Source organism: Odocoileus virginianus, chromosome 8 (genome assembly GCF_023699985.2).
Source record: "Odocoileus virginianus isolate 20LAN1187 ecotype Illinois chromosome 8, Ovbor_1.2, whole genome shotgun sequence".
NCBI classification, from domain to species: domain Eukaryota; kingdom Metazoa; phylum Chordata; class Mammalia; order Artiodactyla; family Cervidae; genus Odocoileus; species Odocoileus virginianus.
In genome coordinates this window covers 74,234,912-74,247,814 of record NC_069681.1, presented here as the reverse complement: position 1 = coordinate 74,247,814, position 12,903 = coordinate 74,234,912, and the positions used below count along the sequence as shown (strand labels likewise).

Genomic DNA, 12,903 nt, shown 5'->3' with positions numbered 1-12,903 from the left:
TGAAGAAAGCTGAGTGTGGAAAAATTGATGCTTTTGAACTGTGGTGTTGGAGAAGACTTGAGAGTCCCCTGGACTGCAAAGAGATCCAACAAGTCCATCCTAAAGGAGATCAGTCCTGGGTGTTCATTGGAAGGACTGATGATGAAACTGAAACTCCAATATTTTGGCCACCTCATTCGAAGAGCTGACTCATTGGAAAAGACCCTGATGCTGGGAGGGATTGGGGGCAGAAGAAGGGGATGACAGAGGATGAGATGGCTGGATGGCATCATCAACTCAATGGACATGAGTTTGAGTAAACTCTGGGAGTTTGTGATGGACAGGGAGGCCTGGCGTGCTGCGATTCATGGGGTCGCAAAGAGTCGGACACAACTGAGCGACTGAACTGAACTGAACTGAAACATGATTATGGTCCTGAAAGCTAAAGCTATGTGATAAAAGACATACTCAGAGAAGTGTCATGCCTTCTTCATCCCTACTTCCAAGTTTCCTCCTTTCCCCATCTATCTCCTGTACTGAACCAGTCCCTTAAGTTTTTTGTATTAGCTCTGTATTTCTTGTGCACAAATGAGCAGATACATGTGTATTGTCTTAGCCGCTTTCCTTGTGACCCAAAGGATAGTGTAACTGAAAGTAGAAACATTTGAACCCAGCTTTCTTCACTTAGCATCTGTCCAGGAAATCACTGCAAATCAGTTCATGGAGCTTGTCCTCATCCTTCTCTATAACTGCGTGTCCTTGATTATGTGGATTGACCATAATTTATTCCGTCACTCTGCTGTGTATGAGCACTTAAGTGCTTTCCTATGTACGAGCACTTAAGTGCTTTCCTATGTACCAGCACTTAGGTGATTTCTAATATTTTGCAATTATAAATGATGTTCAATCAATTGTTGGACGTATAGTCCTCAAAATGGGACTGGCTGAGAGGGTGAAGTGCACAATAGTTCTATTAGGTGTTGGTGAATTCCAGATTCCCCCTGTGTACCAGTTTGCCTTTCTCCAGCAATATATGAGAGTGGATATTTCCTTATAGCCTCACCAACAAAATTTTGCTAGTGTGATAGATAAGTGCTATCTCAATGTTGTTTGAGTTTTTCTGATCATATGTGAGTTTGAACATTTTCTCATGTGTTCGAGACCCACTCTTTATAACGTTTTTGTGAATTGTCTATTTATTTCTTTTTCACTTTTTTCTATCGTGTTTTACTTCTGTGTCTCTCAGTGTTAAAAAAAAATTCTTTACATATTAGGGGTATTAGCACTTTATTTCCTTTATTTGTAATATGCATAGCAAATATTTTCTTCTAGCATGTCAAGGTTTTGTTGTTGTTGTTCTTGCTGTAATTTATTCTGTGTCCATCTTTTAAGATCCAGATCAGTTGCTGCACTCTAGTGGAGCATCTCCACCCCCATTGTCCCCGCGTGGAAGTCACCTCACCCGGCTCTGAAGGTCCAGAGCACTTAAATGCACCTTCCAAAGTAGTGGACTTCTGTTTCTCAGGCACATCACTTTTCACTTTGTTTTGTTATTTCTTCCTGTTGTTGTTCAGTTGCTCAGTTGTGTCTAACTCTTTGCGACCCCATGGACTGCAGCACACCAGGCTCCCCTGTCCTTCATCATCTCCTGGAGTATGGTCAAACTCTTGTTCATTGAGTCGGTGATGCTATCCAAACATCTCATCCTCTGCTGCCCTTTTCTGAATTTGGGGGTAGCACAGTCTATAAAGCATTTTTATAAATGCTTTATAAAATATAGAGCACTATAAAGCACTTTAACAAACAGTCTATAGAGCATTTTTAGAAATGCAACCTAAAATTATCTGTCTTTTCCTTAGAGAATTATCACTAATACGAATTTTAGTCAGTGATATGTCCTCCATGGGTTATGATGCGCTTGGGTGTTGTGTGCAGTTGAAATCAACATGTAGGTATTTGGCAAAGTTTCCAGCTAAAAGGAAAAGTTATTAAACCTGCACTTGTAGTAAACTCACGCTGTTTCGTCAATGACGCAGGCGTCAGAATCCCGGGAAGACCTGGCGTGTGCCTTGAGGCCCGAGGGCACAGAGACCATCTACAAAGCGGCCGCGGTGCAGGTGGACATGGCTGCATCCATCACGCTGCAAGTGCAGGTCTCCACCCTGGGGAACTCTTCCTGTCTCTGGGTTTTTAAACACAGCCACCTAAACTGCCAGCCACACTTCGATTTACAAAACAGGTAAGCGGGAGCCAGGGCAGCAATGTGTAACCACAAGGATTTTTGGAGAAATACTTTCTTCCCATAAAAAAAGACATTCTTGCTTCATTTGCAGTTTCTTTTCAAACTTCTGTAGACATTCATTATAACTCTTATCTCCAGTGAAATAAAGTGAACCAAAAAATTAGGGTATGGATTCATGACATTTTATAGCAGTCAAAATGCACAGGGTAAGCACAAAAAGTGAGTCCTAATGTAAACTACGGACTGTAGTTAATATCAGTATCAGTTCATCACTTGTAGCAAATACACCACACATATGCAAGATGTTAGTAATAGGAAAACTGAGGTTGGTGGGGGGAATGGGGAAGGATGTGTTCGGGATCTCTGTGTTTATGCTGTTTTCCCATAAATGTAAAATTGTACTAAAAAATAAAGTCTATTAATTTAAAAAGTTATATAGACATATATGGTATATTTTGGGCCTAAGAAGGGCTTCCCAGGTGACGCTAGTGGTAAAGAATCCACCTGCCAATGCAGGAGACATAGGAGATGCAGATCCAATCCCTGGGTCGGAAAGATCCCTTGGAGGAGGAAATGGCAACCCACTCCAGTATTCTTCCCTGGGAAATCCCGTGGACAGAGGAAGCTGGCGGGCCACAGTCCATGGAGTTGGACATGACTAAGAGACTGAGCAGCCAGGGCCTAAGAAGGTAGTGATAGCTGACAAAATGTAAAACAAATAGTGAACAGATCGTGCGGGATTTTAAAGGTGGCTTGTTTTTCAAAAATTTTATTTACGTATTTTATTTTTGGCTCCACTGGATCTTCATGACTATGCGTGGACTTTCTCTAGTTGATGCGGGCGGGTGGCGGCTTCTCTCTCTCTAGTGCAAGGGCCCCTCATTGCAGTGGCTTCTCTCGCTGGATCACACAGGCTCCAGAGTGCGGGCTCAGTGGTTGTGGCACATGGACTCGGTTGCCTTACAGGATGTGGATTCTTCCCAGACCAGGGATCAAACCCAAATCCCTTGCATCGGCAGACAGATTATAAACCCCTGGACCACCAGGGAATTCCAATGGCTTGTGTTTTCATTTTATTTTGTCTTAAAGATAAAAAATTAGAAAATTTCTCTTCCTTTCTGGTTAAAGTAGCAAAGAGCTTACTAGTTAAAGTAGTGAGAAGCTTCTTTCTGGGAATTGCTGGCCTGTTTTGTTTCCCAGAATGATGAGCAGAATTGTAATGTGTGATATCGTGAAACATTAGAAATTGACCTCTGTGTGGCGAGCATTGGTGTCAGGATCCAGAAACATGTTTTAAGATTGACAGCAAAGCCCTGAATCTAACCCTGTGCTGACTGCAGCCCCTGCTGTCCACTTCCAGGGAGGGTAGGAAGCAGGGGGCACGGGCCATTTGAATGCCCACTTACTAATTCTACACTGCTTTATTCTCTAATTCTTGGGTTGCTCTGGCATCCCAAAACTGTAGCAGAGGCATTGTCTTTCTAGAAGCAATGCAGAAAACAGTGCTCCATGACCCTATCTGGGTCAATGACCCAAAGAGTGCTCCATGCCGCCTATCTGGGACAATGGGAGAACACCCATGACTGGGTTGTACCAAGGATTTGAATTTGTTTCTATAAGGTCAGACTGACATTGAAGTCGTTTTCAGGCCAGTAGCTATAATTCTGAAGTCTGGTTCTAAACCTTAGAGCACATTCATTTTCCTTTCCTCTTTTGAGGCCGTATTACTCACTTCTCTTTTTTTGCTTACGTTTACCTTGGGGTTAAAGCAAAGCACTCAGTTATTAAGAATTTTGCCTTAAAGAAACGTTCCAGTAATTTTATTAAAATCTAATACCACACGATTTTATCACTCTGTGTATGCTAAAAAGCATGTAAATAATCATTTTTTCTGCACACCACAGAATTCCAGTAAAACAAAATGAAATCTCTTCTTAGAGACTAATATATATACATATATATTATGTATATAGATAGATAGGTATATAGGCATATAGATATGCATATATAAAATGCCACAGCAGCTCTTGGAGTGAGACCAAAAAGAAAAATAAAAAATAAGTGTTCTTTTTACTCTGCTGAAAGATTGCCTTTTTTTGTTGTAGGTCAGGCAGCCAAAGTCATAGGTCTTTTGTGGGTTAGTTAACCTAGTACCAAGACATTTTTAGAAACTTCTCCATAGCAAAGAGTTACAGAATTTAAGGGCTTCCCAGGTGGTGCAGTGGTAAAGAATAGGCCTGCCAATACAGGAGACACAAGAGACACGGGTTCGACCCCTGGGTTGGGAAGAGCCCCTGGAGAAGGCAATGGCAACCCACTCCAGTATTCTTGCCTGGAGAATCCCATGGACAAAGGAGCTTGGTGAGCTACAATCCATGGGGTCGCAAAGAGTCAAGACACAACTGTGCACGCACGCACACACACTCACACAGAAATTAAATCTGCTCTTAGACTCATAACCAGACAGATCTGATAACCATCTCAGAGTTTTGTATGAGATACCCGAGTTCACATATGATACTAGGAATATGAAGAGTTCAGAGAAAAAAAGCACGTCAAAACACCTGCATGAGCAAAAAATACATATTTGTTGTTGTTGTTTTTTGGTTGTTAAGTCGTGTCCGACTCTTTGTGACCCTATGGACTGTAACCCGCTAGTCTCCTCTGTCCATGGGGATTCTCCAGGTAAGAATACTAGAGTGGGTTGTCATGCCCTCCTCCAGGGGATCTTCCTGACCCAGGGATTGAACCCACATCTCTTACATCTTCTGCATTGGCAGGCAGGTTCTTTACCACTAGTGCCACCTGGGAAATGAAGGCCCCTAGCCAGATTGATCTTTACCAAGTATTTGAAAACTTAGAAATACTCACATTGAGACATCTCTCTCCTTACATCCATGTGATGTATCAGTGTAATTATTATCTCATAGGAAAATGCTTTGTGTCTGATTTTACTTGAATTCTTCCCTCTGGAGGGATGGGATACAAAACGGACTGTTCTTAGTCTCAGCACATCTTGCTTGTTCCATCATGTGGTTCTGCAAATGGGGCACCAAGGCATGTGACCAGGTGACTGGCAGATAAGCCTATGGAGGATGCTTTTTCATTGGCAGGAATGATGCCCTGCTACCAAGGAAGGCATCCCACCAAGTCTATGTGGTTTTGGCGGGAGTATTCCCTCCAAGTGGCTCAGGCAGCATGAGGTGAAGGCACACACTCCCCAGGGAGGGACCGGATCAAGGTCACGGTCAAACTAACAAGGCCCAAGCTGAGTGTCAGGCGCAGGACAGGAGCTTTGTTCTCCACGGAGATGAACCAGAGCGGCCCAACTGCCTTCTGACTCAGTGTGAAATTTGATGGTTTTTGTTTCACAAGTTTTCCAGATTAACCAGTTCTCTTTCTTGTGTTTCAGAGGAGTTTTTTCCATGGTCATTTTGAAAATGACAGAAACCCAAGCTGGAGAATACCGCCTTTTGATTCAGAGTGCAGCTAACAATTACACAGTATTGTTTACAGTGAGTATAAGAAGTAAGTGCCATTTGCTCCTAGGTTTTCTCAATGTTCTAAAGGGGTGGTTGGAATCCAAGAGCTCTTACCAGGTGCCCCAGACAGTTTAACCAGGTTTCCCTCGACATGTGGCTGAATTAATTGAACTCACTTCAACCTCCCCCATCACCTATTAAGACTCTGCTATGACCCACAGACTGAGCGTGAGTGCTCGTCAGAACCTCTATTTTAGAGCTCCCCATTTTTTTTTTCACTGTCAGACAGATGATAAGGAAGAAGTGGAAAGCATTTTGACCTTAGAGTCAGAAGACCTGAGTCCTTATTCTGGATTTGATGTGACCGCTTTGGGTGGGTCATGGCATCCTCTCTGAGCCAATGGGGATACACAGACATATCTCACAGGATCGCACGAGCTTAGGCAACAAGAATGTCTGTGTCTGCACTGTCCGGCAAGGTAGCCACTGGCCACAGGTGGTTGGTGAACACTTGAAATATAGCCAGTGCGACTGGGCACCAAAGTTGTCACTTTATTTAATTTTAATTGATTGAAAGTTGAATTTAGATAACCATATGGAACTGGTGGCTGCTGTGTTCATTGCAATGCCCCCATGGCTATGCAGACCATCAGGAGCAAGGCAGAGGTTCTCACTGGGGTGTTGGGGGGCCAGGGGAGGACAGGGACATGCTGTGCAGTTGGCAAAACCACCTCCAGCATGTCTTCTGGCTTCTCCTTGTCTCCACTGAGTTCTGCCAGGCCTCGAGGTTGTGCAGACTCAGCCCTGTACCCCCTCCCCCCAACTGCTTTACCCCACATGACAAACGGGGACTAGAAGTGGTACGTTCACGTGGGTCCCGCTGCCTTTAGGGGCCAGGGCAGCACTGCAGAACTCTGGTTCATCCACTGTAAATCAAGCTCCCTGGTTGCACCATGGTGAGACTTGCAGGCAGCGGGTGCAGTGCCTGTGCGTCCTGGCCCATAGCGGTGCGGGGCTCAACGACTGGAAGCTGAGCTTGGCCAGGTCTGCATTCCCGGCCTCCCTGCCCTGGGTCTTGCAGTCAGAGCTGCAAGCAGCAGAGCCATTTTGATTCCCACAAGGCTCATCTGAATGGGGCTGGGGACAAGGTGTTAGGCTCCAAAGTCAGCCTGTCCAGCAAAAGCCAGGCAAAGTCAAAATCGGTCAACGTTTGTTTTGAAAAGCCCACCAGTTACTCTGATATGTAAAGAACCGGAGCCCTAGAAGGTCAAAAATCAAGAGGTACCTCTTATTGCTCTTTGATTTTAGTCTTGTTCCTGACCCCTCCCCAGTCCTCCACTCCGCTCTGAGACAGGAAGTGCTCAGGTTGGAAGAGAATGGGAGATTTTTTGCTCTCTTTCTTCCCCTCTGTTTTTTGCCAAGTGTTGAATTTGTATAAAGTAAATGTGCCTCTGCTGTCTTTATTATACTTAGGGCAACTTTTTTTCACTTAAGATTTACAATGTACAAATGAAAAGAAAAAGATTTACAATGTAAAAATAGCACAACAATCATTCAAGTAAGTTGCAACTGCTTTTAACGGTGCTGCTGGGTGGTGGGATTCAAAAAAATCAGGTGGGTTAGACTTGGCAGCAGTCAACATGAAAAAGAGGAAAGGGTTTAGTGAACCACAAGTTCAGTATTAACCAACAGTATGTTATGGTTGCTAAAAAAGGAAATCTGAACCTTGGCAGCATTCACAAAAATGTAATGTCTGGGTTAAGAAAATTCATGGAAAATTACTATTTACAGTTCTACATTTTTGGCAGATGAACATTGACAAAACAGAGCCACCAGGATAGGGAAGATCTTGGAATTCCTTAAGTTAGGAGAAGCTAAGGGAATTAAGAATGTTTAGCAAAGAAAAGGAAATATTTTGAGGAAAGCAGAAGATTGATTGCAGTGTAACGTAAAGGAAATTCTTCTGATGTGAGTCAGGAAACCTGGGCTAACTAGTTAAAAACATCTTCGATGGCAGTGGTCTTCCTTAACCTCAGGATGATTTTAAATATTGGAAAGATTTTCCCATGGAAGCAAAGCTTCACTTAAAAAAAAAAAAAAAATTGCTCTAGAGGGTAGACTTGGGACCACTGGTCAGAAGCTACAGGAAGAGACGGTAAAAACTATGATACAATGGGAAAAGATGTTTGTAATTCACATAACAACAAAGATTGAATAGTCATAATAGGTAAAGAACTTCTATAAATCAATAAGAAAAAAAACTAGTAGAAAAGTAAAAGATATGAGTAGGTATTTCACTGTATAATAAACATATTAAATTGATAGCTGAGACATGCAAATTAAGACCACAGTGAAGGGCTTCCCTGGTGGCTCAGGGGATAAGAATCCACTAGCCGAGGCAGGAGACACAGGTTTGGTCCCTGATCCGAGATGATGCCACATGCCTTGGAGCAGCTAAGCCTGAGCACCACAACTTGTGAGCCTGTGCCCTAGAGCTGAGGAGCCACAACAACTGAAGCCTGTGTGTTCTAGAGCCCGTGCTCTGCAAAAAGAGAAGCCACTGCAAGGAGAAGCCCGCACACCGCGACAGGACAGAAGGCCCCACTCGCTGAAACTAGAGAAAAGCCTGCTCAGCAACAAAGATCCAGCACGGCCAAAAATAAATAATAAATATATTTTAAATTATCTTAAAAAAGACCACAATGACATATGATTTTATACCCACCGGATGGTTGGAAACAAATTGTCATTATGCGTGGATCCACACCGTAGGAATCAGAAGTTGCACTCCAAGGTCTATTGTTAAAGGAATGTACACACCTGCCTTGATAGAAATGCACAGGATGTTCATAGCACTGCTGTTGGTGATTCAAACTACAAGAAACACCCAAATGTCCCCTGTAAGAAAATGGAACAATAGACTGTGATATATCCACCAGTGGAACACAAGGTAGTGGTAGCAAAATGAATTAAGCATCAGTTCAGTTCAGTCGCTCAGTCATGTCTGACTCTGACCCCATGGACTGCAGCACGCCAGGCCTAGGGAGGCCTTGGTTGTCCATCACCAACTCCTGGAGATTACTCAAACTCATGTCCATTGAGTCCATGATACCATCCAACCATCTCATCCTCTGTTGTCCCCTTCTCCTCACGCCTTCAGTCTTTCCCAGCATCAGGGTCTTTTCCAATGAGTCAGCTCTTCACATCACGTGGCCAAAGTTTTGGAATTTGGGCTTCAGCATCAGTCCTTCCAATGAATATTCAGGACTGATTTCCTTTAGGATGGATTGGTTGGATCTCCTTGCAGTCCAAGGGACTCTCAAGAGTCTTCTCCAACACCACAGTTCAAAAGCATCAATTCTTCAGCTCTCAGCTTTCTTTGTCATCCAGCTCTCACATCCATACATGACTACTGGAAAAAGAAAGCTTTGACTAGACGGACCTTTGTTGGCAAAGTAAATATCTCTGCTTTTTAATATGCTGTCTAGGTTGGTCATAACTTTTCCTCCAAGGAGTAAGCGTCTTTTAATTTCATGGTTGCAGTCACCAACTGCAGTGATTTTGGAGCCCCCCCAAAATAAAGTCTGTCACTGTTTCCACTGTTTACCCATCCATTTGCCATTAAGTGATGGGACCAGATTCCATGATCTTAGTTTTTTGAATGTTGAGTTTTAAGCCAACTTTTTCACTCTCCTCTTTCCCTTTCATCAAGAGTTTTGAATTAAGCATAGCTACATGCATGCAAAACCATGGATGAGTCTTAAGGTTGGATGAATAACTGAAATTGTGAAGGACTACATATTAAGTGATTGCACATGTTGAAGCCCAGAAACAAGCAAACAAGTAAATAAACCAATATGTTGTTTGGGGCCACCCATCTATGTGGTACAGACATTTTTTAAAATTTGAGAACGACAAACACAAAATTCGGGATAAAGTTAACCTAGGGTCGAGACATGGAGAGAAACACGAAAGTAGATTCAAAGGTATTTATTATTATTCCAGTTATTAAGTAGAGCATGGGTCCATGGATCTTCATTTTTATTTATTATGTTTCAAAATTTACTCTTTGTATATCTTTGGTGTGTGTATACACACACACACACATATATATATATATAAGTATTATAGTATTTTAGAACAATTGATTATAAGAGAGAAGATTGAAATTTAGCATTTTTTCTTTAAAAAAAAAAAAGGTTCCAAACTGGAAGGATCTACTCTGGGAGGTCATGAACTCCTGTCGCTAAGGGTTCCAAGCAGAAGTAGAGTTGATATGATAAGCACCGTGGGGAGGGGGAGAAGAAGATAAGAGGAAGGGGACGGGGAGGTTCAATGTGAATAAGAGGCTAAAATAAACCTCTTAATTCTGTTTCAATTCTATCTCCATTCGACTATATTTCTGCCTAGTTCTAGATAAAATTGTGGGCAGAAAGTGTTAGTTGCTCAGTCATGTCCAATTCTTTGCAACCCCATGGACTGTAGCCCACCAGGTTCCTCTGTCCATGGGGATTCTCCGGGCAAGAATACTGGAGTGGGTTGCCATTCCCTTCTCCATGTGGGCAGAAAGCTGAGCCTCAAAACTAGATAAGTAAGTGTTATAAACTTTATGTTATTTCTGCTCTTCTTTTTCCCATGCGTATTGATATTTGTGTTTTTACCTGGCTTCCCTCCACTAAACTTTAGTTGTCTTTGGATTCATGAAATAGCCAAAGACATTAGCTAAGAGAATAAATGCCAGTTAGCATTTCAGCCTGAGTTGAGTTTAATATATTGGTGAGGAGGGGCTATGTTATTGTATATATTTGGAGTGGAGTGGAAGATACTGCTATAGCATAAGAGATGAACTTTTCTTGATGTAGAATTCTTCTTTTGAGGAGACTAAGACAGTTTTTTTTAATGTTTTTCATATGAAACATTTTTAATATTAAAATGTGAATAATTTATAATGCTTTAGATACACTGCTTTACACATTAAGAAAACCTTACTTTAGAAAAATGGAAAATCAGGACGCCTTGGTCTGCATCTCAGAGAGTGTTCCAGAACCGACGGTGGAATGGGTGTTCTGCGATTCACAGAGTGACAGGTATGATGTGAGAACGGCTTATGACTTCACTGTTGCGGTCTTTTTCTAATATAGCTGACATCACACTGTATGTACAAGTTGTCACCATGCTAACAAGAAACTCGGCCTTTTAAAGCATGGTTGGTGTGGACTTCCCAGGGGGAACATGGGGGGTGTCTTAGTGAGGGGCCCTCTGGAGCCCTTCATGGGTCATGTCCCTGACCTGTAGGACCCTCCCTGCATATCACAGGATGTGAATAAACCTTCTTTAAGTTACAGGGTTGTTGACTCTGTTGGGGGAAAAAGAAAGGTCCAGGGCTTTCCCTGGTGGCTCAGTAGTAAAGAACCATCTGCCAGCGTGGAAGAAACGGGTTTGATCCCTCATCAAGCACGTAAGCCCAGGTGCCGCGCTATTGAGCCCGTGCTCTAGAGCTTGGGAGCCACAAGTACTGAGCCCACGCGCCGCAACGGCAGACGCCTGCACGCCCCAGAGCCCGCGCTCCGTCCGCAGTAAGAGGAGCCGCCGTGCTGAGAAGCTGGCGTGCCCCAGCCAGGGAGCAGCCCCCAGTCACCACCCTTCAGAGAAAGCCCGCACGGCAGCACAGACCCAGTACAGCCAAATAAATAGAGTCAGAAATGGTTGTTTAACTTTTTTTTAAAAAAGGTCCAGACTTTCAAATTTTTTACTTTTTAATTTTATCTTATTTGGCTGCACTGGGTCTTAGTTGCGGCATTCGGGATCTAGTTCCCTGACCAGGGGTGGATCCCTGGCCCCCTGCATTGGATGCATGGAGTCTTAGTCACTGGGCCCCCAGGGAAGTCCCAGGTCCAGGTTTCAGTGTATAATCCCCTATAGGAAAAAAATCCCCTCTAAATGAATGTTTAATTTGTGCTTATTCCATGTATTCTGGAATAGCAGATATGATTGTTAGAAGATGTAGAATCTGCCTGGGTCTGAACCCTTCTGTGCTTATACCTGTGTGGCCTTGAACGGGTTATTTAATCCCTTCCCACCTCATTAGAAGTGTGGGGCTGGTAGCGGTCTGTACCTTATTAGGAGCGCTCTGATGAGGAAGTGAATCAGTACATGTGAAACACACAGAACAATGATAGTAAGTAGATAGTAAGTACCTTATAAATGTGTTATACCTAGGTGTCCACAAAGTAAGGATTCATGTTGTTTGAACCAATTAAAATGTTCTAAACAACTTTTATTGAAAAATGGGACTAAAAAAAAAAAAAAAGAAAATGGGACTAAAGAGGAGGGAAAAAAAATCAGGTTGCCAAATGATAAAACTGGGATCCTACATTTTGAAGGAAAAAGAGATTACCTATAGATATAAATGTAATGTGTGAACAGAGAAGAAAAAGATTAGAAAGCTACACACAGCAAAATAGTAACTGTTGTCATCTCATGGTGGTAGGAATATGGGCAAATTGAAATTCTTTTCTTTGGGTTTTCCTGGATTTTCCAAAATTTCTACAATAAGCAATTATTGTTGTCTTAAAGATTAATTATTATTGGGACTTCCCTGACAGTCCCGTGGTTTAGACTCTGATCTTCCAATGCAGGGGATTCAGGTTCCATCCTGGTCAGGGGACTAAGATTTCCCTTACCACTTGGCCAAAAAAAAAAAAAAAGAATTATTATTGTAATTTAAAAAGAATTATTGTTGTCATTTTAAAAACTCAGGAATAATGCATAAACAAACAAAGAATATATTTGACTAAAGTGATAAAGAGGAGAAAAGTGACTATACACAGAAGCTGTATGTAGTCACAGAAAGCTGTGACTATTCCAAAAGCTGTACCTGCTTTGGGGAAGGTTATAGTTAGGAAGGGGGGAGAGGGCAGGGAGAAGTCCCTCAAATCCCCGTGTGTGTGTGCTAAGTTGCAACCCCAGGGACAGTAGCCCAACAGGCTCCTCTGTCCTTGGGGATTCTCCAGGCAAGGATACTGGAGTGGGTTCCAAGGGATGTTATCAAATCTGAGTCTCCTGCACTGCAGGCAGATTCTTTAGCACTGAGCTGCTGGGGAGCCCAAATCCCCAGGTGTGGCTGGCCCCTCTCTGGGGACACCACCCTCTCCACTGTGAGCTGTGGGGACCCTGGGCACTTCTGCAAGCCTGACCTCT

The 12,903-nt window shown here is 42.9% G+C and overlaps 1 protein-coding gene across 3 annotated transcripts in view; it reads left to right on the top strand.

Annotated features, from left to right (window-relative positions):
• Nucleotides 1–12,903, top strand: part of FLT3 (fms related receptor tyrosine kinase 3) — a 78,200-nt gene that overhangs the window by 29,490 nt on the left and 35,807 nt on the right. For all 3 annotated transcript variants that reach the window (XM_020882206.2, XM_070471721.1, XM_070471722.1), the window contains 3 exons: nucleotides 2,016–2,218; nucleotides 5,634–5,749; nucleotides 10,661–10,790. In XM_020882206.2, coding sequence (XP_020737865.2) covers nucleotides 2,016–2,218; nucleotides 5,634–5,749; nucleotides 10,661–10,790 — 449 coding nt within the window. The remainder of the gene's footprint in view (nucleotides 1–2,015; nucleotides 2,219–5,633; nucleotides 5,750–10,660; nucleotides 10,791–12,903) is intronic.